The 25611-nt window shown below is 41.2% G+C and overlaps 2 protein-coding genes across 9 annotated transcripts in view; both read left to right on the forward strand.

Annotated features, from left to right (window-relative positions):
- tnpo1 (transportin 1) overlaps positions 1-5362 on the forward strand; it is a 61020-nt gene extending 55658 nt beyond the window's left edge. The window contains exon 24 of the mRNA XM_029768836.1: positions 1575-5362. The gene's annotated coding sequence lies outside the window, so the exon portion shown is untranslated. The remainder of the gene's footprint in view (positions 1-1574) is intronic.
- A 6047-nt stretch (positions 5363-11409) lies between these two features.
- fcho2 (FCH and mu domain containing endocytic adaptor 2) overlaps positions 11410-25611 on the forward strand; it is a 102639-nt gene continuing 88437 nt past the window's right edge. For 4 of the 8 annotated variants that reach the window (XM_029768839.1, XM_029768841.1, XM_029768842.1 and 1 more), the window contains exon 1: positions 11411-11680. In XM_029768839.1, coding sequence (XP_029624699.1) covers positions 11648-11680 — 33 coding nt within the window. In that variant the 5' untranslated portion in view covers positions 11411-11647. Of the gene's footprint in view, positions 11681-25611 lie in introns of all 8 variants that reach the window. The other 4 variants (XM_029768840.1, XM_029768844.1, XM_029768845.1 and 1 more) reach the window with 4 other exon arrangements.

Raw genomic sequence — 25611 nt, forward strand, 5'->3', positions numbered from 1 at the left:
GTTTGCAACTGCCCATGGCGACAAAGATTGTACTTTTTGGAGAAATGTCCTCTGGTCTGATGAAACAAAAATAGAACTGTTTGGAGGAAAAAGGGGCAGGCTTGCAAGCTGAAGAACACCATCCCAACCATGAAGCACGGGGGTGGCAGCATCATGTCGTTGGGGTGCTTTGCTGCAGGAGGGACTGGTGCACTTCACAATAGATGGCATCATGAAGGGAAATTCTGTGGATATATTGAAGCAACATAATAATGACCTGGGGCTGTTTCTCATGGTTCATTCTAGGCCCTGTAGATCCAGTGAAGGAAAAATCTGATCGCTACGGCATACAATGACATTCTAGATGATTCTGTGCTTCCAAATTTGTGGCAACAGTTTGCGAAGGTCCTTTCCTGTTTCTACTTGACAATGTCCTCGTGCACAAAGCGAGGTCCATACAGAAATGGTTTGTAGAGATTGGTGTGGAAGAACTTGACTGGTCTGCACAGAGTCCTGACCTCAACCCCTTCAAACACCTTTGGGATATATTGGAACGATGACTGCAAGCCAGGCCTAATCGCCCAACGTCAGTGCCTGACCTCACTGCAGCAATGTTCCAACATCTAGTAGAAAGCCTTCCAAGAAGAGTGAAGGCTGTTATAGCAGCAAAAGAGGGACCAACTCCATATTAATCCAATTCATTTTTGGAATTAAATGTTTGATGAGCAGGTGTCCACATACTTTTGGTATATAGTGTATTCCAAAACATGCATCCTGTTTGCAACAAGGCACTAAAGTAATACTCCAAAAAATGTGGTAAAACAATTAACTTTTTGCCCTGAATACAAAAGTGTTATTTTGGGGCAAACCCAGTACAACACTTAACTGAGGACCACACTCCATATTTTCAAGCATAGTGGTGGCTGGTATTATATTATGGGGATAAAAAAATGTACTTAATAGAGCTAAGCACAGGCAAAATCCTAGAGGAAAACCTGGTTGTCTGCTTTCCACAAGACACTGGGAGATGAATTCACCTTTCAGCAGGACAATAACCTTTAACATTCAATGTCTTCTTGGTAAGCAATGCCAGTGCATATTTGGCCTTGCGTTTGAGTAGCTGAGTTAGTTTTCAATTAAATCAGGTTAAATCTATTGCAATACTTAAATGGTTGTCTAGCAATGATCAACAACCAATTTGACAGAGCTTGAAGAATTTAGAAGAAAGTAAAGGGCAAATGTTGCACAATCCAGGTGTGGAAAGCTCTTAGACTTATCCAGGAAGTCTCACAGCTGAAATCGCTGCCAAAGGTGCTTGTACAAAGTATTGACTCGGGTGTGAATACATGTAAATTAGATATTTCTATATTTAATTTTCAATAAATTGGAAATGTCTAAAAGCATGTTTCCCCTTTGTCATGTGTAGATGGGTCAGAAGAAAAATATTTTAATCTATTCTGAATTTAGGCTGTAGCAACCAAATGTGGAGTAAGTGAAGGGTTTGAATACTTTCTGAAGGATCTGTATGTGTGGGGGATGGGCTTAAAGCATATTTGTCCATTAATATTGGTCTCCCTCTGTCGCTCTCCTACCAGGTCATTCACTATGGGAGACGACGGATGCGATCCTCTTATACCCAGGGAACATGTTACCCTTTACTGGGGGTAGGGTCTGCCAGCTGGGGAGGGGAAGGGGGTGCAGACGTGACCCCTCCTCAACCTTCTGGATGGGTGGGAGGGAGGTGTTAGCCAGCCGAGGCACTCGGCGCCCCCCCCCCCACGCAACAGGCGAGGGGGACATGGGGACCGGCGGGCCAAATTTATCTAGGGAGGAAAAATGAATTTAATCATTTCAACATCACAATCAATAATGAAAAGATGTCAGCTTAGCCATTTTTGTTTAGTCTCTTTTTAAAATGTTCTTTCATCCAAGCTCTCCAGCGACGTTAAACAAAACCAAAAAAAAGGGGGGGAAAAGCTTTTGTCGTTTAGTTGTGGTAAAATCATGGTTTTATATTTAGAGGGGGTAGTGCTGATTTGAGGGTAAGCGGACAGTGAAGAAGAGCTTTTAAATCAATACATATCGGCCGGAAAGTGGCACTCAGAGGTAGGGGAAGGGGAGGGTCTTGGTGTAGACTGGAGGATACCAACCATAAAATGTATGTAGGGGTGGTTAAAAAAATCAGGAAGTCGCATGGAAATGTTGTTAATGGTCTCAAAGACAACATAGTATCCTCAACAGCCAGGACGGCTGCTAGCCAAACAGCAGCGAAGGGTATTCGAGTAAAGTAAATGCTGAAACTATCATTATTTTAAAAAAATCGAACCAGCAAGTTTTTCTTTTTTCTTTGGGAAACTGCCTCTACATATCTTAGAATAAGAATAGCATGTATTTTCTTGTAGTCATCAAAGTAATTACATTGAGTTAATGAAAAATCTTGTCAGTGCATATTTAGAGTAATATCAGAGTTTAAATCTTTTTAGGCAGGTCAGAAGTTGTGTTGCCTAAACCAGTCAGTCAAACATGCATCACAGACAGAAGTGCACATGATTTTTATTTGTTGTGGTTGAGAGTGACTTGTCTTAAAAACAGGAAATAACTAAGTAGCATGCTTACGTCAAAGTTGGAAGTGAGGACAGTGGGTGTACGTTAGAGTGATATGTGTGGCGTCATCGGATAGTTGTGGTATTTCTTGTATAGCCCTGTGATAAGGTTTCTTAAACAACCATGTAGTTTCTCGTTTTTCAGGTTTTTGTCTCTCCACCACCCCTTTGTTTACCAGAGGCTTTCCCGTCTGTGTCTAGCATCAACCAGGTTTACAAACAGTTTAGAAAACATAAGTCTGGAAACAATATTTTATATTCTCATCTAGTTCAATCCATCTAGCAGGGGTTTTGGTTGTGATTCTCCAAAGAGACCATGAACACTGCTTCATACATGTCATAACTTTAAGGTCAACTTTCTCAGGCTGCCTCTGTTCTGTTCTGTGGAAGTGACGTGTTCTCTGCATGCATGGACGTTTTACTAGTGGCCATCATATCAGTCTCTTAGATGCTTACCTGTCTCTTGACTCATATTGTTTAAAATCTCAATTTCCAGCTTTCTCACCTTTTTCTGAAAACAAAACTTGGAATTGTGGCGACGTATTTCTAACCTTGTCAGCGGGAGGTAGGGAGAGGGGTAGAGAAAGGGCATACAGGGCTTTAGCTGAACGTGTTCCTGTGTTCCTTGAGTATTACTACTGGGACTATGGCACTGTTTTGATAGCGTGTCTGTCTCTGACCTTGGTTGGTTGTCGATCCAAAACTCAACAGCACGCAAATCGTTGTTTTAAATGAATTTTTTTTTCCCGTCTGTACTGTTATTGTTGCTTTGCTTTCTGTTTTAAAAGCATGACCTTTGAGGATGATTGTAATGACCGTTTTGAATGCAGCGTACTCTAATGCTTGATCCCTTGCGTGTTGGTGGCCCTTAACTTCCCAAACCATTTAGTTGACGTGCAATATTGGACCTTGTATCTCATACATACCTGCAGGAGCATTTTTTCCCTTAACCTTTTACCTGTAGCCCACATCCAAATGTATTATCTTGTTAAATACTGTGAAGCTTGAACTATTTTTGGCTCATTTTTTTTTTTGAGTGTTATTGTTTTGACTGTTAAGTACAGAAGTCTTGAAGTCGTTGATTGCCTGAATTTATCCCATGGTGGGCAGGGATTGGGTGGGGGAGAAAGCAGCTTTATGCCCAACCAACTAATCAGATTCACTCTGTAGGTCAGAGTAATCATTGTAGTATTTTTGTCCCCCTCACAAAGAACATTAGAAGCACTTGTTCAAAGACTGCACATAAATGCATACTTTAGTAGACCCACACATTTTACCTACTCATAAAGTATTCATTTACAGGAGACTTATAACACTAAACACCTCATGTATTACTTCACTGGCTATTCGATATGGTATAGTCACTTCTAAGGTATGTATATTTTTAAACTTGTGTGGGTGTTTTTGACCTGTTTTAAATATAAGATTCTCAATATCAGAAATGCTCTAAAAGATAATTGGTGTGAACTAAGCCTGGGGATAAAGTACTGCAGATATTGCCACAACCCTTTCCAAAGCCAACAAACTAAGGTTGTTGTTGTTGTTGTTGTTGTTGTTGTTATTATTATTATACATTTTGTATTATTATTTTGTAACTGTTTATTGATGGGGGGTTTTACTCATTGGTAACATGTAGTTAATGGGACAATTTAACACTAGTAAAACCCCAAAAATGGTATGTCAAGTTAGCCTGGATCCAAACAGGATTGTTCCTTTTCACTTCACCAGGCTAATGCCAAGTAACACAAATAAGACATCATGGGATATATGGAGGCACATGTTTCTGTAGTTGTTGTTTTTGTGCCATGTCTGTTGTGTCCTGAAGTTGAAATGTATTTCGTTTTTGTCACATTCCAGCTGTTTGGCATGTAAAAAATTGGATGAGGCATGGCTTGATTGGTTTTGTCCTACCACTACTTATCACACTGAATGGAAAAAATACAAACATAGAGGGCTGGTTTCCGAGACACAGGTTAAACCTAGTGATGGTCTATAAAGCACGGTGAATGGAGAATATCCACGGAAATATTTGTTTAGTCCAGGAATTAGCTTTATCTGTGTCCCCCACAAAACCGCCCCCAAAAAGTATGAAAAAAACAAAATCATAAAACAATCTCTGTTGGTGTGCTGTTTTACCGATATTGCTGCTGCTATGATGTTGTTTCTTTACTTGAATATTTGTTTGTAGTAACCGCAGGAGGTTATGTTTACCGTTTTATTTTTCTTATTGTTTTCCAAATGTATGCCTTTTTTCCATCTCCCTTTACCGATAAGAGATTAGTAAGCCTCTCCTGCTTTAACCCTTGAATACAGAGCATATACCCGTCTATGGGTGTTCAGTTCACTGATGTGTTTGTGTGCTAGCTCACCATTAAGACACGGAGACTTGCACACACCCAGAGTTACTGTCAAAGAATAATTGTATCTAGATATACACAGACATTCAAATTGACTTAGAACGTTGAGGAATATGAAATTAGGAAGAGAACTTGCACATAATTAATGCAACTGTGGCAAAGTGATTGTAAGACATTTCTAGATGGTGTTAAAATGTAATATGTACATGATGCCTTGATAACAACTGGATGATTTTGATGGTGATTTGTAATGATGGTGATTCATAATGTTTTCCAATAATGGGAAAAAGACCTTGCACGGTAAGCGAAAAACAAATATGCTCATGGCTTCTTACAGCTTTGTTTGCAAATTGAGGTCTTTCATTTTGAAGAAGAGAGGGGCAAAAAGCTTTATTAAAAGTCGTATTCTCTTTTTACAGCACCAACCAACCGCAGTAGAATGTCTCATTTAAAGAACACCTCTAACAAATAGCCTATGACCTTCATTTAGCCATGAGAAAAAAAACTAGAATTTCTCCCAAGTCTGCCTTCACCCTTTTTTGCTGAATAATGTAAGAAACTAGTAATTTATTTATATACAGTACCAGTCAAAAGTTTGGAAACACCTACTCATTAAAGGATTTGTATTTATGTAGACTATTTTCATTCATTGTAGAATAATATTGACGACATCAAAACTATGAAATAGCACATGTGGTCATGTAGTAACCAAAAAAGTGTTAAACATTTCAAATTCTTTAAAGTAGCCATCCTTTGCCTTTGACAGCTTGACACACTCTTGGCATTCTCTCAACCAGCTTCATGAGGTAGTCACCTGGAATGCTTTTCCAGCAGTCTTGAAGGAGTTACCACATATGCTGAGCACTTGTTGGCTCCTTTTCCTTCACTCTGAGGTCCAACTCATCCCAAACCATCTCAATTGTGTTGAGGTAGGGTCATTGTGGATGCCTTGTCATCTGATACAGCACTCCATCACTCTCCTTGGTCAAATAGCCCGTAACACAGCCTGGAGGTGTGTTGGGTCATTGTCCTGTTGAAAAACAAATGATAGGCCCACTAAGCACAAACCAGATGGGATGGTGTATAGTTGCAGAATGCTGTGGTAGCCATGCTGGTTTAGTGTGCCTTAAATTCTAAATAAATTAGTGTCACCAGCAAAGCACCATAACTCCACCACCTCCATGCTTCACGGTGGGAACCACACATGCAGAGATTATCCGTTCACCTACTCTGCGTCTCACAAAGACACAACGGTTGGAACCAAAAATCTTATATTTGGACTCATTACACCAAAGGACATATTTCCACTGGTCTAATGTCCATTACTTGTGTTTCTTGGCCCAAGCAAGTCTGTTCCTCTTATTGGTGTCCTTTAGTAGTGGTTTCTTTGCAGCAATTCGACCACGAAGGCCTGATTCATGCAGTCTCTGAACAGTTGATGTTGAGATGTGTCTATTACTTGAACTCTGAAGCATTTATTTTGGCTGCAGTTAATTGCAGATTTCTGAGGCTTCCTTTCCTATGGCGGTCCTCAATGGAGCCAGTTTCATCATTGCGCTTGATGGTTTTTGCCACTGCACTTGACTCTTTCAAAGTTCTTAATCTTCTGTGTTGACTGACCTTCGTGTCTTAAAGTAATGATGGGCCGTCGTTTCTTTTTGCATATTTGAGATGTTCTTGCCATAATATGGACTTGGACTTTTACCAAATAGGGCTATCTTCTGTATACCACCCCTACCTTGTCACAACACAACTGATTTGGCTCAAACGCATTAAGAATGAAACAAATTCCACCTATCCACTTTTAACAAGGCACACCTCTTAGTTGAAATGCATTCCAGGTGACTACCTCATGAAGCTGGTTGAGAGAATGCCAAGTGTGCAAAGCTGTCATCAAGGCAAAGGGTGGCTACTTTGAAGAATCTCAAATATAAAATATTTAACACTTTTGTTACTACATGATTCCATATGTGTTATTTCACAGTTTTGAAGTCTTCACTATTATTCTACAATGTAAAATGTAAAAATTAAGACAAACCCTTGAATGAGTAGGTGTGTCCAAACTTTTGACTGGTTTCTGTAAATGCTGCTGAAATTTTAAAGGCCCAGTGCAGTCAAACTTTATTCAACTGTTTTATATATATTTCCACACTATGAGGCTGGAATAATACTGTGAAAATTATAATGCCCTTTTAGTGTGAGAGGTTTTTGAAAAGGACACCTGAAATTTCAGCCTGTTTTGGTGGGATGGAGTTTTGGCCTTCCATGGTGACATCACCATGAGGTAAATTGGCTAATAGACCAATAAGAAAGAGGGTTATAAACCTCTCTGCCAATAACAGCTAATTTTCAGTTTTCCCCTCCCCACTCCCAAACAGTCCAAGCAAAATTTTTGCTTGAGAAATTGATCTTTGCTAAGAAGCTATTTTTGTTTATTTTGGACCATTTTAATTGAAAGCGTTGGGCCAGTAACTGAAAGGTCACTGTTTTGAATCCCGAGCCGACTGTGAAAAATGTCTGTGCCCTTTAGCATGGCATTTAACCCTAATTGATCCTGTAAGTCGCTCTGGATAAGCGCGTCTACTAAATGACTAAAATGTAATTAATTGTTTCCCAGAAATGATTTGATAGTGAGATAAAAACAGCTGCGTTGGACCTTTTTTTTTTAAAGGTAAAATTATTTTTGGGGCCACCAAATATTTTGGATCATGCAAAGAATCTAGATTGTACTGTAGTAATTTTGTAATGACATTTGTATGATGTGATGGATGTTAACGGTAATCACTGCTTGGATCTGTACATAGTTGAGAATAAATTGTTTACATAAGTCTGGGACTGCTCTTTTCTGTTACTTTAGTGTTACAATTTTAAATGCACTTTAAATAAAGTTTAATTTGATCTAATGGTTTTGAACCTGGTAAACATCAGGTTGGATAGACCAGTTATCGATTACCCCCATTGACCCCATACTTTCATCCACCGTAGACAATTTGAGGCGAGGTGGTTATGTAGATGACGACAGTGTAATGTCCCTATGGAGGAGCCCATTGCAGCCTAGTGTACCCAGATAAGTGTGTTAATGGGAAGTACATAGCTAGGGAATGATCTACCACTCTGACATAGCATCACCAGTCTTAAGACTTTCTCTTAGAGCAGTGTTTCTCTATCTCCCATTCATGCGATAATGACTGAACAATAGTTAGTCGTTGACAGGCACCAAGAGGTCCACCGACGAGAATAGCCCACATGACACAGCATCTGATACCTGACACAGAAAAGGATTGTACTAACTGCCCTGAAGGAGGTGATATGAGATACCCAGTGGTTCTAATGTTATGATAAAACCTTTTTGCATAGCCTGGTATCCTTGCCCACATAGGCTGATAGTCATCACAGAAATTTAGAACATTAAAATACACTGAAAATAAATATAAATGCAACAAGTGAAGGGTTTGTCCCCTATTTCATGAGCTGAAATAAGTTTCCCAGAAATGTTGAATTCGCACAAAAAGCTTTTCTCTCAAATATGCAGAAATGTTTTTACATCCGTTAGTGAGCATTTCTCCTTTGCCAAGATAATCCATCTACCTGACAGGTGTGGCATATTAAGAAGCTGATTAAACGGCATGATCCTTACACAGGTGCACCTTGTGCTGGGAACAATAAAAAGCCAGTCTAAATGTGCAGTTTTGTCGCACAACACAATGCCACAGGTGTCTGAAATTTTGAGGGTCAGTGCAATTGGCATGCTGACTGCAGGAATGCCCACCAGAGCTGTTGCCAGAGAATTTAATGTTAATTTCTCTGCCATAAGCCACCTCCAACGTCATTTTATAGAATTTGGCAGTACGTCCAACCGGCCTCACAACCGCAGACCACGTGTATGGCATTGTGTGGGTGAGTGGTTTGCTGATGTCAGTGTTGTGAACAGAGTGCTCCATGTTGGCGGTGGGATTATGGCATGGGCAGGCATAAAGTATGGACAATGAACACAATTGGATTTTATCAATGCCAATTTTGAATGCACAGAGATACCGTTACGAGAGGCCCATTGTCGTGCCATTCATCCGCCACCATCACCTCATGTTTCAGCATGATAATGGCCATGTCGCAAGGATCTGTATACAATTCCTGGAAGCTGAAAATGTCCAAGTTCTTCCATGGCCTGCATACTCACCAGACATGTCACCCACTGAGCATGTTTGGGATGTTCCAGTTCCCGCCAGTATCCAGCAACTTCACACAGCCATTGAAGCGGAATGGGACAACATTCCACAGGCCACAATCAACAGCCTGGTCAACTCTATGCGAAGGAGATGTGTCATGGTGCATGAGACAAATGGTAGTCACTGACTGTTTTTCTGATTCACCGCTCCTTCATTTTTTTTCTTTTATCTGAGACCAACAGATGCATATCTGTATTCCCAGTCATGTGAAATCCATAGATTAGCACCTAATGAATGTATTTCAATTGACTGATTTCTTTAAATGAGCTGTAACCCAGTAAAAAACTTGAAATTGTTGCATGTTGCGTTTATATTTTTGTTATCCCATGGAACTTCACAGAGATTTGACATTAGACGTGGAATTAAACAAGGATGCCCAATTTCTCCTTTCTTATTAGTATTGGCACTTCATATAAATAAGGATAGTTTTAGGGGTATTCAGATACAAGACAAAGAGATAAAATGTTCACAATTGTCTGACGACGCCACCATTTTTTTTAAAGATCATAATGAAGTCAGGAAAGCTATTGAGTGTATTAATGCCTTCTCACATGTATCAGGTTTATCTCTGAATATTAGGAAATGTGAATTATTTGCGTTGAAAAGATGTGACTTAAACTCGGTGTGTAATATCCCTGTAAAAGATATGATAACATATCTTGGTATTACTGTTAGCAAAGATCAGAAAGAAAGGGCCAACTTAAATGTCTCTCCTATTGTAGAGAAAATTTGAAAGAGATTTAACTCCTGGTTATTAAGAGATCTTTCTTTATCTGGATGTGTACTGTTATCAAAATCTGAAGGTCTGTCCAGATTAGTTTATACCTCCCTTGCCTTGGATGTTCCTGTCAGTAACTAAAATGGTTGATACTAAATTATTTAACTGCATATGGAGGAATAAACCTCATTATTTAAGAAAAGTGGTAATATGTAGTACCCAAAGTGAGGGAGGTTGAATGCTCTGGATTTTAAAACCTCTTATATAATCTTTAAAATCAAATCAATACAAAACTATTTAAGAAATAAGGATTGCATTTGGAATATAATCTCTAATTTAATATTCCAACGGATTGGTGGTCTAGAATTCTTACTCAAATGCAACTTTGATATGGGTAAAATCCCTATTAAGCTTGCTAACTTTCATAAACAAGTACTTCTAACTTGGATCCTCATGTACAAACACATTTTTTCCCCACGTAGGTATACATAAAATACAAAAACAAGTCTTTATTTTTCCAGAACTGGTTTGACAACAACATTATTTGGGTTAAACAATTATTGAATAATGATGGACAACTATATGATTATCCAGAATTCATGAGAACACACAATGTTACATTCACTCCCGAGGAGTATCACATTGTTGTTAGAGCTGTCCCTAAAGGTGCTATTCTTCTTTTAGGAGAATATAACAATACTACAAGTGCAACTGTTGAGGATTTTGTAGCCTCAATACAATTAGAAGGAATTTACATTTTAAACTATAAATGTAATAACATGTATATAAGGAAACTATCAATATGTTACTATTACCTCTGCTAAAATGAACTGGAATGCAGCCTTAGGACAAGTGAATTGGAACAAAGTTTCGTTGTTGTCTGGTAAATATTGTATATCTAATAAGGTGAAAGAAGTATCATACAAACTCATTCATAGAATCTAACCTGTAAAGACCTTTTATTATACACAGATTTAAAATAGCTATTGATAACAAATGTGTATTTTGTGGTTGTGACCCAGAAACTCTTGACCATTTATTTTGGGACTGTTCTTATGTCAGAAGATTTTGGAGTGAGTTAGAAGATTCTATTTTAAAAGAAACAACTATTAATGTTAATCTGAGAGACTCTGATATGTTTTATTTTGATCCAAATGATATGGAACCTGATTTAACTTTCATTGTTCATTTGTTTATCTTTCATGGAGGATCCTTTATCCATAAAATGAAGTGGGCAGAGAACAAACCCTTCTTCACATTATTTAAGAATTTAAATATTATTTTGAAATGATCAGTAAATGTAAAAACAAAAAAGCAATATGCACCATAAAATAATTTAAAAAAATTGAAAATGAATATTGATATGTAATACCCCTGTCTGTTAGGTTTATGTACTTTTGTTTGTATATTTGTGTTTTTTTGTATTTGTTGTGTTCATAATAATAAAAAAATAAAACAAGTAAAAAAAATGTGTTCAGTCGAATTCTAGAACCATTCTAGAATATCAGTGCAGAAACTGCTGTTTTTCTTCCCACCATGGGTGGCGCTGTTTCTTCGTCTCTGAATTTTTGGAGGAGAAAGATTGAATTCAGTTGCCTTTCGCTTTCTAAAGGAGGTGGAGTCTGAGGTGGGGAGGGAGAAGAAAGAGGAACGTAAGGAAAAGGAGCAAAAGGCAAACAACGGAAACGGAGAACGGCGGAGCAATTGCCTGAATTTAAATTAAACACGAATATAGTTGAAGAGAGGAAAGAAGAAGAAACCAAGATGATAACGCCCTACTTCCTAGAGAATTTCTGGGTAGGTTCTGCTTTTTTTGTTGTTGGCCGGGTTAGTAGGCTAAATTGTTTAGCTCAAGTCCCACAGTCCCGCAAGTGGATGTGACAAAGACATTAACAAATATATTATTCGCTTCAACCAGATTTATGCGTGATCTTTCCGGTGAAATTGAAGGATCTGGGTCAACACAATGTCACCCCCGCTACTTTTCTCGGCGAATATTATTTTGTCACCCCGGGGATTGGGCCTCTGAATGATATCTAACATGACCGCTGAATTGAATCCACCTCTCGTGCAGTCAATTGGCTGTTAAGGAGTGTCTTGGAATGTTTATGGTCTTTCCCGTGGAAATGATTGGACCTTTGTCATTGTCATTCACAATCCCTACTCGTCACTTTCTTCCATACTGATGTTTCAGTGAGTCCAGATGTTTTAATAAGTTTGATGCAGGCTTATGCTAACTAAGGTGCTACGGTGTTGCAACATTTGTCTGAGTAAGAATGGTTACAATGTTGCAGTTTCCGTTACTGTACTATGTTGAAACAATGAATTCTCCATGAGCGATCGGTTCTGTTTTTGACGTGGCCACATTGTGACTGAAGCTAGATCGATTTAATCGATTATGTCGTATGAAGGCCTTTCCCATAAGGTCCACAATGTTTATTTAGCATCAAATCAAATTGTATTTGTCACGTGCGCCGAATACCACAGATGTAGACCTTAAAGTGAAATGCTTACTTACAAGCCCTTAGTTAACCAACAATGCAGTTTTAAGAAAAATAAGTGAAAAGTGAAAAATAAAAGTTACAAATAATTAAAGAGCAGCAGTAAAATAACAATAGCGAGGCTATATACAGGGGCTACCGGTACAGAATCAATGTGCGGGGGCACCGGTTAGTCCAGGTAATTGAGGTAGGTAGAGTTATTAAAGTGACTATGCATAGATAATAAACAGAGAGTAGCAGCAGCGTAAAATAGGGAGGGTGAGGGGGCTAGACTTGGCGCTCCGGTACCGCTTGCCGTGCTGTAGCAGAGAGAACACTCTATGACTACTAGGGTGGCTGGAGTCTTTGGCAATTTTTAGGGCCTTCATCTGACACCGCCTGGTATAGAGGTCCTGGATGGCAGGAAGCTTGGCCCCAGTGATGTACTGGGCCATTCTGTTGTGCCTTGCGGTCAGAGGCCCGAGCTGTTGCCATACCAGGCAGTGATGCGACCAGTCAGGATGCTCTTGATGGTGCAGCTGTAGAACTTTTTGAGGATCCGAGGACTCATGCAAATACCTGCTCTACTACAGCCCCATCGAGGAGAATGGGGGCGTGCTTGGTCCTCCTTTTCCTGTAGTCCACAATCATCTCCTTTGTCTTGATCACATTGATGGAGAAGTTGTTGTCCTGGCACCACACGGCCAGGTCTCTGACCTCCCTATAGGCTGTATCATTGTTGTCGGTGATCAGGCCTACCACTGTGTGTCATCAGCAAACTTAATGTTGGTGTTGGAGTCGTGCCTGGCCATGCAGTCATGAGTGAACAGGGAGTACAGGAGGGGACTGAGCACAAACCCCTGAGGGGCACGCGTGTTGAGGATCAGCGTGGCGGATGTGTTGTTACCTACCCATACCACCTAGGGGCGGCCTGTCAGGAACTCCAGGATCCAGTTTCAGAGGGAGGTGTTTAGCCCCAGGGTCCTTAGCTTAGTGATGAGTTTTGAGGGCACTATGGTGTTGAATGCTGAGCTGTAGTCAATGAATAGCATTCCCACGTAGGTGTACCTTTTGTCCAGCTGGGTAAGGGCAGTGTGGAGCGCAATCAAGATTGCATCCTCTGTGGATCTGTTGGGGCGTTATGCAAATTGGAGTGGGTCTAGGGTTTCTGGGATAATGGTGTGGATTCCTCGACCAGCCTTTCAAAGCATTTAATGGCTATAGACGTGAGTGCTACGGGTCGGTAGTCATTTAGGCAGGTTACCTTTGTGTTCTTGGGCACAAGGACTATGGTGATCTGCTTGAAACATATTGGTATTACAGACACCGTCAGGGACAGGTTGAAAATGTCAGTGTAGACACTTGCCAGTTGGTCAGCGCATGCTCGTATTACACTTCCTGGTAATTCGTCTGGCCCTGCGGCCTTGTGAATGTTGACCTGTTTAAAGGTCTTACTCACATCGGCTATCGAGAGTGTCATCACACAGTTGTCCAGAACAGCTGATGCTCTCATGCATGTTTCAGTGTTACTTGCTGCGAAGTGAGCATAGAAGTAATTTAGCTCGTCTGGTAGGCTCGTGTCATTGGGCAGCTTGTGGCTGTGCTTCCCTTTGTAGTGTGTAATAGTTTGCAAGCCCTGTCACATCCGACGAGCATCGGATCCGGTGTAGTACAATTTATTCTTAGTCCTGTATTGACGCTTTGCCTGTTTGATGGTTTGTTGGAGGGCATAGCGGGATTTCTTATCAGCTTCCGGGTTAGAGTCCCGCACCTTGAAAGCGGCAGCTCTACCCTTTAGCTCCGTGCGGATGTTGCCTGTAGTCCATGGCTTCTGGTTGGGGGATGTACGTACGGTCACTGTTGGGACGACATCATCAATACACTTGTTGATGTGGTGTACTCCTCAGTGACATCGGAAGAATCCTGGAACATATTCCAGTCTGTGCTAGCAAAACAGTCCTGTAGCTTTGCATCTGCTTCATCTGACCACTTTTTTTTATTGACAGAGTCACTGGTGCTTCCTGCTTTAGTTTTTTAGTAGTCGTTCAATCTTCTCTGTGTAACATTTGGAATAGTGGGACAATTTGGAGTACAACAGATTTCTCATCCCTTGATTGAGGTACGTTTTCCGAGCCATATCTCGCACCGGCTCCGCAGTGTCTTCATTTAAGCAAAAGGCCTGTCTTACCCTGTAGTGCAGCTGAAGGCAAGCGTAAGGCGTTGGATCTGCTGGCTAGTGCAGCAACCTGCTACTTTGACAGCCTAGGCTTTATGACAATGGACTTGGATATTGTCTCCACCCCCATGCCTACTGTACATCACACACATATACAGTAACCCTACCGTAACATGACATCAGCATTTCCCTGTTGAAGGGCACAGACGGACAGTGACAGTGCCTGTGGTGTGTAATCGCTGGTGTTTGGGGCCGCATTCCACAGATGTTTGCTGAGATCATAAGGAAGTAGCGGTCAGGGTGCGTCCCTTCTGTTCTGTTTCATAACAATCACAACAGTCAGCTGGACTAACCAGACCCAGAAAGGAGGTCCTGCTGAGATGGAGCAGTACAGTGGAGAGGAAAGTGGCCAGAAGTCTGGGAAACCACACTGTGGTTAGCCTAGTCTGTGATACAGTAGGTTGATATCGGCTGATGACAGCAGAACTCATCTTGATGAAGATCATGTAAAATGCACACACACACCACAGACTTTTTGAAGACCTTTGATATATATATTTTTATCTACTAGAGCAATGGGTATATGATACAAGGAAATTGGGTTCAGAGTGAAGAGCACAAAGGGTATTTTTACTCTGCCACATCATAGTACAAGGAGAGGAAGGAGGAGGATGACTGTGTGCCTACACTAATAGTAGGCTACACAACTGATTGTTCACTTTCAGTGGTGGAAAAAGTACTCAATTGTCATGTAAATGTAAAGATATATTTTAATAGAAAATAACTCAAGTAAACGTGAAAGTCACCCAGTAAAATACTACCTGAGGAAAAGTCTAAAAGTATTTGGTTTTAAATATACTTAAGTATCAAAATTAAATGGAATTGCTAAAATGTACTTAAGTATAAAAAGTAAAAGCATAAATCATTTCAAATTCCTTATATTACGCAAACCAGACTGCACAATTTTCTTTTTTTGTTGTTGTTATTGATGGATAGCCAGGGGCACACTCCAACACTCAGACATCATTTCCAGATGAAGCATTTGTGTTTAGTGAGTCTGCCAGATCAGATGCAGTAGGGAAGACCAGGGGTGTTCTCTTGATAAGTGTGTGAATTGGACCATTTTCCTGTCAAAATGTAACAACTACATTTGGGTGTCACGGAAAAATGTATGGAGTAAAAAGCACATTATTTTATTTCGGAATGTAGTGTAGTAAAAGTTGCCAAATTATATAAATGGTAAAGTAGAGTACAGATACCAACAAAAATGACTTACTGTAAGTAGTACTTTAAAGTATTTTTACTAAAGTAATTTTATACAACTGGTCACTTTCAACTCACTCAAGACAATTGGACTAATCTTGTTGTGGCACAGCGGTCTAACATGCAGACCGTACACGTTGTGTGCTCAAGCGTTGGTAAATAAATGTACACATACATGTTATTCAATCATTGCACCCACACTGGTCGCGAGGGTCTGCGTGGCCAGGTGCTAAAATAGAAATCGTCTCTATTTGTGACGCTCAATGCGCTGCAAGTCCGGCCTCTCCCTTCTCCTCATAGGTTTTTAGAAGCATATACCCACGTGGGTGACTGAAAGATGAACTTAGGTCGAGGAAAAAAACGGTAAACCGAATTCCTGTGGATTAATTGTCGGAGTAGAGGACCTTGTGCATTTCAGGTAAAATAACAACCCAATGTTAATATCACAGAAAAAATTAGCTAGCAAGAGCAAGTTAGCTAGCTAAATTGACATAAATGTTTAATGCTTTTCGACCTGTCCGCATGCACTCGTCCGGTTTGGTCAGCATGTTAGGCACTGCATCTCAGTGCTAGAGGCGTCACTACAGACCCTGGTTAGATTTCAGGCTGTATCACAACCGGCTGTGATTGTGAGTCCCATAGGGCGGCGCACAATTGTCCCAGCGTTGTCTGGGTTAGGGTAGCCCTTCATTGTAAATAAGAATTTGTTCTTAACTGACTTGCGCATAGTTAAATAAAGGTTTTTATATATATTTTTTTAATATAGGCCTAGGCTAAATACCACCACTGATTTCTTGAAGACTTTTTAAAATATATGTTTTGATGTACTTCAACTTACTAGACTAGAGAAACCGGTATATGATGGTAGGAAATCAGGTTTAGAGAGAAAGAATGAAGACCGCAAGGTGTATTTTTACTCTGCCACATCACAAGCACTCTGAAGTTCAAGGTTTATTTCTCAGCTTGAACGGCTTTGATTATGTCTTGCCACACAATCAAAAGAAACCGACGCCGGTTCAATTAATTGAACTCCATTTAGTTGTCGTTTTTTGTTGTTGTTGCGAGGCCAACATGTCGTTTCTCTAGAGAGAAATCAAATCATTTACAAGAGAAATAAAGTCATGAACTATGTGGGATGCTGGGCACACACACACTCTCTCTTACACACACACACACACACACACACACAGATATTTTCACAGACTCCTGAATTTCAAATGTTGACACGGCAGCATCTCTTCCCTTAAAACACGAACAAGTGTTTTAGGAATACAGGAAACACAGTGTAGTGTCTACTGTGTCACTGCTATGCTTCCCGTTCAATAGCTTTGCTCCCTGTTTTTAAATGAACCTGTTCCCTCTTTCCATTCTGATTTTGAATACTTTCTACTCAACAGTCGATTGTATAGTACAGTTGCAGCTGTACTGAAACAGTACAATATTCAGTATTGTTTGCAGTCTGTTTTTTTATGTTGCGTTTTGTTTGCAAGCATAATGCATTGTGTTCGTGTACAGTAGACTCCATCTAAACCAGGAGCGTATTCAATAATGTTCAGATAGACATGTATTGTGCAGAATAGACATGGCTCTCTACCGTGTGGAATAGCTTTGTGTCGGCTCTAAACATTAGATTTCTGTCTGCTATTTCAATATGTCTCAACCTACTGAATGTGACTGTACCCCAGGCCAGGCATATAGCCTACTGCCCTCCAAGTGAACTGTGTGTCAGTGGATCAGCAGGTTGGGTTGAGAGAGCACTGTAGCTCTCTATAGCCCACTAAACTAGTGTTGTGTGGCTTGTGTGTGTGGTGAACTGTCTGTCCCCCTCAGCGTTTCATAGGACAATAAGATGGCACCGCGATAAGCAAACAGTGTTAATAGAGCCAATAGCCCTGGGACATATTTCTCATCCCTGTGGTGAGGAGCTTGTGTGTGTGTGTGTGTGTGTGTGTGTGTGTGTGTGTGTGTGTGTGTGTGTGTGTACTAGTGGAAAGGGAAGGGAGCTAGTGGGAAGTTATTAGACCACACACCAGGAAGGAGAAAGCTGTCCTAGGGACACACACACATCCACATAATTCGTACACACTGAAACACACTGAGAATGTTCTAGAAAATGACTGTCGACATTGGTTTGGGGTTTTACTTTGATTAGCCTCCGATGTAGTTTCAAATCACTCCATCCATCCAATGTGTGATGAAACATGGTGAGATGAGACACCGGGCCTAGTAACATTACCATAGCTTCTGACCTCTCCCTCACTGTGAAGAGCCACTGTCCAAATAATAAATGGCTGCCTTTGTTTGTCTTGCCTCTTATTTGTTTGCCTCTGCTGAGCGTTGAATATGAGGTCATCACAAAATGTCATGCTAGAAAGAGGATAGCTCCTGGCTCTGACCCCTCACTCTCTTGCTCTGTGGAGAGGAATATAGGAGTATTTTCTGTTTGTTTTGGGTTATGGCCATGAGATTCAGTTGTGAGCTCATCAGAGATGGGCCTAGCCAAATGACAGTTGGAGGAATCTTTTCATTCTCCCCTGGTATCTGGGGTTGGGAGGTATAGGTCAACATTGAGTTGGGGAAACATGGGTTTCCACAGGGAACGGCTACTCTTGAGTTGAGTCAATTTATATTTTACCTCCCAAATAAGGTCAAGAACTTTTGCCCGGAGTTTTTCCTCGTCAGGTCACGTTGTCAGGGAAACTCCTGGCCCTGTAGACATTTGTGCTTGGGAGCAACTTGGAAAAGCAACTATTCCTCTGCCAACAGAATGCTTGATTATGAATGGGGTGTGGTGGAGACAGCGGTAAAATATAGGTCTAGAATGGTAATTGCTCGCCTCGCAGCAAGTTCTGCAGGCTCTTGTTTTGTCTAATCCTGATTATTGTCTAGTCGTGTGGTCCAGTGCTGCAAGGTAAAACCTACTTACATTGCAGCTGGCCCAGAACAGAGTGGCACCTTTTGCTCTTCATTGTAATCAGAGGGCTGATATTAATACTATGCATACCAGTCTCTCTTGGCTAAGAGTTGAGGAAAGACTGACTGCATCACTTCTTCTTTTTATAAGAAACATTGTGTTGAAAATCCCAAATTGTTTGCATAGTCAACTTACACACAGCACTGACACACACACTTATCCCACCAGACATGCCACCAGGGGTCTTTTCATAGTCCTCAAATCCAGAACAAATTCAAGAAAACGTACAGTATTATATAGAGCCCTTATTGCACGGAACTTCCTTCCATTTCATATTGCTCAAATAAACATCAAACCTGGTTTAAAAAAAACAGATAAAGCAACACCTCACAGCACAACGCCTCTCCCCTATTAGACCTAGATAGTTTGTGTGTATACATTGATATATAGGCTACGTGTGCCTTTTTAAAAATATATGTAGTTTTGTCCTTGAGCTGTTCTTGTCTAATGATGTTCTGTATTATGTTTCATGTTTTGTGTGGACCCCAGGAAGAGTAGCTGCTGCTTTTGCAACAGCTAATGGGGATCCTAATAAAACACCAAATGTCATGACATTGAGGAGGAGGACTTACACATACTGCCCATCTGTCCTAGCTTCATGCAGTCATAGCGAACCTAATGTGAGTTTACACTACAACCTTGTGTATACTTACTTAACCATGGAACTCTCCGGTCCGGTGTGAGTCAGTGAGTTACTGTTGGTTTGACATGTTGTGACAGACCTGCGTGCTGCTGCTCTGCTCGCCTCGCAGGCGTTCTCTGGTCACATGATCCTCAGCGCCGTCGGCAGGCAGACATTCTGATGACGTCATGAGGGCGTCTGGGTTTACACGTGCGTGTGTCGAGGAGAGCTCTCTCGCTGGCTCCCTCCCTCGCTGGCTCCCTCCCTGCCTCCCACCCATTTACAGAGGGGAAACCTTTTACAATATGTCTGGAGAGAGAGAGTGAGACTTGTTAAGCTGTCACACATACTAAAAGCCTTAGTGAGTTTGTACAGACAAGGATGTTTTTTCGTAGCTTTCACTTGGCCAGTGTGAGTGTCTACCTGGGTTATAAGTACCGTTGGCCAACTAACTGCTCCGAGGCTTCTTTTGGCTTCATCACTGAAGTTTCCACTACTGAAGAATCAAAGGATATGTGAACATGTTTGATCTGATATTATTTGATCAAAATGTACACAAGTACAAAACAAAGTTCCTGTCCAAGCCTAGTGGGAGTGAAGAGAACCAGAGACTCTTTGCCTCGTTTATTTATACAGTGATGACCAATGGTGATTTAGGGAGTAGCTTCAACCAAGGATTTTAGCTGTATTTGTTTGAACGGGTAAAATAAACCATGTTCTGTTTTTTCCACATCTCACAAATCAAATCATATCATGAAGTTTAGACGAGGATACACATTCTGGTCTGGTGGCTAATGGGCTCTTTAGTCTGGTTGCTGTTACATATTTTCTCTTCCAATCCATTTTTTTCTTTTGAGAATTACAGCAACCTATTTTCGCTCCTGTGCTAGTGTTCTGATCTATGCGCTGCAATTTTCTTTTTCCTTTGTTTTGAGTTGCTTAAATCCATGTTATTCGTCATTGTGTACATTTTGTGCTTGGCTCAAATGTGAAGATTGATGCTAACTGGCTATTTCCCATAAAGACCTAGTTTAGCATAATTTGTTCTACCAAAGCAAACAGAACACATGACACATTCTCTGTTTTGAGGCCAGAAAGACAGATGGACCTGGGGCATTCCCATCCGTAATCGATATGCATCAATTCATTTGTAAAATATAGAGACCAGCATGAATCCGAGGACAACTAGACCTGTTCCATATATATATATACATGGTCAGACCTGATCCGAGTGCGGGAAGCAGCAGAAAAGTAAATTTTTAAGCTACTTTATTAACCAGAGCTGATAAAGCGTGAGTGTGAGCGAGTGACACAGGTAACCGGGAGGAGGGAGGGAGAGATGAGACACAGCAATCAACCAAGCTGACTCACGCTATGGTAGACTAATACCTGCCATAGCTAGGTTATTTATCATCCAATATGGTTACGCAGTAGCTACATGTCTTGACTGTAATGAAGCCCGGAGAAGCTAGTTACGCTAGCTAGATAGCTAGGCTATTTGAGGCCGCATGTGCTTTCTCATCCTACAGTTACAAACAAGAACTCCATTCAGAATATACAGTAGCGGCCTACCTGTTGGATCTTGGTCGTTGTAGCCTATCCTTCTTTTAATTCCATCATTTTAATTCCATCTTCCATTGATTTATCCCCTAACTTTTGCCCCACACAGAGGCTCTATGACTGTAGCCTATTGCTGCTATGATGACTTATAATTGACCAACAACAAGCTACACGCGCCACTCTCATGAAAAGCAAAGAGCAGTAGCATAAATTATATCATTTCTCTCTCCGTCTCTTCCCCCGACCCCACACTGCAGCATTTGGATCTGTATGGGTCCTTCCGGACAAGTCCGTTAAAATGACACAGACCCTTAACAATCAGATCTGACCAGGACCCGTGACATTATTTTGAATTCTGGATCTGGGTTTTCGGGTACAGGTGGATCTGTAAAGACCTCTACCACAGGCCAGCTCTTGTTAAAACAAATGCACGATTTTGCTAAGTGACTGAAATGAGCACTCATTCATGATCATCAGAGTTGAGCTCTGTACTGTCTCTCCCAGCATAAGGCTCTGCAAAACCACACAATCGCCACGTCTGGTGTGCAAACACACACCAACATCTCTTAATGGTCTATAATGGTAGGTAGAGAAATGGGAATACTGTAGAGTTAGTGTAGTAGAAGGTGGTGGTGGAACAGACATGTTCTAATGCTATCCATTGCAGAAGCAGCAATTCAGCCATAAACAAATAACTTCCTCAGGATATGGAACGTTGTGAACTACATGTGGTTATATTGGCGCAGAATGGAGGCCTCTTACTGGCATAGAATGAAATGCATATATTGGAATGCCAGGCACATTTCACACGGCATAAAGCAGCATGGTGTTTGATTAGGATTATAACATCTGCCACGTGTGTGGATATAGGATATTTTACATGTTTTGTGTCTTAATTTACGCTGCTGCTACTCTGTTTATTATATATCCTGATGCCTAGTCACCTTACCCCTATACTTCTGTACATGTAGTGTAGATGCAGTTGAAGTCGGATGCTTACATACACCTTAGCCAAATACATTTAAACTCAGTTTTTCACAATTCCTGACATTTAATCCTAATAATATTCATTGTCTTAGGTCAGTTAGGATCACCACTTTATTTTAAGAATGTGAAATGTCAGAATAATAGTTTAGAGAATTATTTATTTCAGCTATTATTTATTTCATCACATTCCCAATGGGTCAGAAGTTTACATACACTCAATTAGAATTTGGTAGCATTGCCTTTAAATTGTTTAACTTGGGTCAAACGTTTCAGGTAGCCTTCCACAAGCTTCCCACAATAAGTTGGGTGAATTTTGGCCCATTCCTCCTGACAGAGCTGGTATAACTAAGTCAGGTTTGTAGGCCTCCTTGCTCGCACACGCTTTTTCAGTTCTGCCCACAAATTTTCTATGGGATTGAGGTCAGGTCTTTGTGATGGTCACTCCAATACCTTGACTGTGTAGTCTTTAAGCCATTTTGCCACAACTTTGGAAGTATGCTCGGGGTCATTGTCTGTTTGGAAGACCCATTTGAGACCAAGCTTTAACTTCCTGACTGATGTATTGAGATGTTGCTTCAATATATCCACATACTTTTCCATCCTCATGATGGCATCTATTTTGGGAAGTGCACCAGTCCCTCCTGCAGCAAAGCACCCCCACAACATTATGCTGCCACCCCCGTGCTTCACGGTTGGGATGGTGTTCTTCGGCTTGCAAGCCTCCCCCTTTTTCCTCCAAACATAACGATGGTCATTATGACCAAACAGTTCTATTTTCGTTTCATTAGACCAGAGGACATTTCTCCATATACTACGATCTTTGTCCCCATGTGCCGTTGCGAACCGTAGTCTGGCTTTTTTATGGCGGTTTTGGAGCAGTGGCTTCTTCCTTGCTGAGCGGCCTTTCAGGTTATGTGGATATAGATACTTTTGTGCCTGTTTCCGCCAGCATTTCCACAAGGTCCCTTGCTGTTGTCCTGGGATTGTTTTCCCCTTTTTGAACCAGAGTACGTTCATCTCTAGGAGACCACACGCGTATCCTTCCTGAGCTGTATGACAGCTGTGTGGTCCCATGGTGTTTATACTTGTGTACTATTGTTTGTACAGATGAACGTGGTATTTGGAAGGCATTGGCATTTGCAGGCATTTGGAAATTGTTCCCAAGGATGAACCAGACTTGTGGAGGTCTACAATTGTTTTTCTGAGGTCTTGGCTGATTTCTTTTGATTTTCCCATGATGTCAAGCAAAGAGGCACTGGGTTTGAAGGTAGGCCTTCAAATACACCCACAGGTACACCTCCAATTGACTCAAATGGTGTCAATTAGCCTATCAGAAGCTTCTAAAGCCATGACATAATTTTCTGGAATTTCCCAAGCTGTTTAAAGGCACAGTCAACTTAGTGTATGTAAACTTCTGACCCACTGGAATTGTGATTAAGTGAAATAATCTGTCTGTAAACAATTGTTGGAAAAATTACTTGTGTCATGCACAAAGTAGATGTCCTAACCGACTTGCCAAAACTATAGTTTGTTAACAAGAAATTTGTGGAGTGGTTGAAAAACAAGTTTTAATGACTAAAGTATATTTAAACTTCTGACTGTGGACACCCCTTCAAATGAATGGATTTGGCTATTTCAGCAACACCCATTGCTGACAGGTGCATAAAATCGAGCACAAAGCCATGCAATCTCTATAGACAAACAATGCCGGTAGAATGGCCTTACTGAAGAGCTCATTGATTTTCAACGTGGCACTGTCATAGGATACCACTTTTCCAGCAAGTCAGTTTGTCAAATGTCTGTCCTGCTAGTGCTTCCCAGTCAACTGTAAGTGCTGTTATTATGAAGTGGAAACGTCTAGGACAACAACGGCTCAGCCACGAAGTGGTAGGCCCCACAAGCTCCCAAACGGGACCGCAGAGTGCTGAAGTTCAAAGCGTGTAAAAAACGTTTGTCCTCAGTTGCAACACTCACCACGAGTTCCAAACTGCTTCTGGAAGTAACGTCAGCACAATAACTGTTCGTCTGGAGCTTCATAAAATGGGTTTCCATGGCCGAGCAGCCACACACAAGCCTAAGATCACCAATCGCAAAGTGTTGGCTTCCCTGTGGCTCAGTTGGTAGAGCATGGTGTTTGCAACGCCAGCATGGTGTGTGCAACGTCAGGGTTGTGGGTTCGATTCCCACGGGGGTCCAGTACAAAACAAAATGCATGAAATTAAATGTATGCATTCACTACTGTAAGTCGCTCTGGATAAGAGTGTCTGCTAAATGACTAAAATGTAAATGTTGGCTGGAGTGGTGCAAAGCTCGCCGCCATTGGACTCTGGAGCAGTGGAAACACATTCTCTGGGGGTGATGAATCATGCTTCACCATCTGGCAGTCTGACAGATGAATCTGGGTTTGGCGAATGCCTGGAGAATGCTACCTGCCCCAATGCATAGTGCTAACTGTAAAGTTTGTTGTAGGGGGAATCATTTTCTGGGGCTGTTTTTCATGGTTCGGGCTAGGCCCCTTAGTTCCAGTGAAGGGAAATCTTAACGTCACAGCATACAATGACATTCTAGACGATTCTGTGCTTCCAACTTTGTGGCAACAGTTTGGGGAAACCCCTTTCCTGTTTCAGCCTGACAATGTCCCTGTGCACAAAGCAAGGATAATACAGAAATGGTTTGTTGAGATCGGTGTGGAAGAACTTGACTGACCTGTACAGAGCCCTGACCTCAACCCCATCGAACACCTTTGGGATGAATTGGAACCCCGACTGCGAGCCAGTCCTAATCTCCCAACATCAGTGCCCGACCTCACTAATGCTCTTGTGGCTGAACGGAAGCATGTCCCCACAGCAATTTTCCAACATCTAGTGGAAAGCCTTCCCAGAAAGGTGGAGGCTGTTATAACGGCAAAGGTGGGACTAACTCCATATTAATGCCCATGATTATAGAATGAGATGTTCGGCGAGCAGGTGTCCACATACTTTTGGTCATGTAATGTACCTCTGTCCCTCCAGTATCACTGCACATTGTAAATCTGATATTGGAACTGACGAAATGCTGTGCACGTGACATTAAAACTTAACTTAAAAACTATGTTTAGCGGGCAACCGTTGCACATGAGATTTAGAAGCATTGAGGGAGTTGTTTTATCATTTTATCATCAGTTAGCCTATAGCGCCCCCTCCCAGTTTTATCATTGGAATGTGATACAAAATGAGGCAACGGTGCACTTTAGGACCATGCGGATGCCTCTGGGTAGTCGGATATGAAGTCCCCGCCCACTTCTAAAGCCAAAGTTGTGTCCCCTGAATTGATCGGGCGGCGCTATAGGCTAACTGGTGGAAATGTCAATTGCATAATGTGTGTGCTACTTTTTCCACTAGGGCCTATTGACTACTGTATGTGTAAGGTACAGTACATGTTGTCTTTTGTTTGTTAGCAAAAATGTCCCAATGAATTTCCACTCATTAGAGAATATAGGCTAGTTGTGAACTAACGCGAGACGTACAGAGATAGTTTGAGTGAAGCTTTAAGTGAGACTGAGCATGAAAGACCGAGAGTCATTACAACAATTTAGCTTGAGGTCACTACCTCTCCACCTGGCTAGCTGTCTGTGTGAGTGAAACCAGTGTTCCCAGTAGAAATACACAAGTTTGCACGTATGCTTGT

This window comes from Salmo trutta, chromosome 12, assembly GCF_901001165.1.
Source record: "Salmo trutta chromosome 12, fSalTru1.1, whole genome shotgun sequence".
Taxonomy (NCBI): Eukaryota; Metazoa; Chordata; class Actinopteri; order Salmoniformes; family Salmonidae; genus Salmo; species Salmo trutta.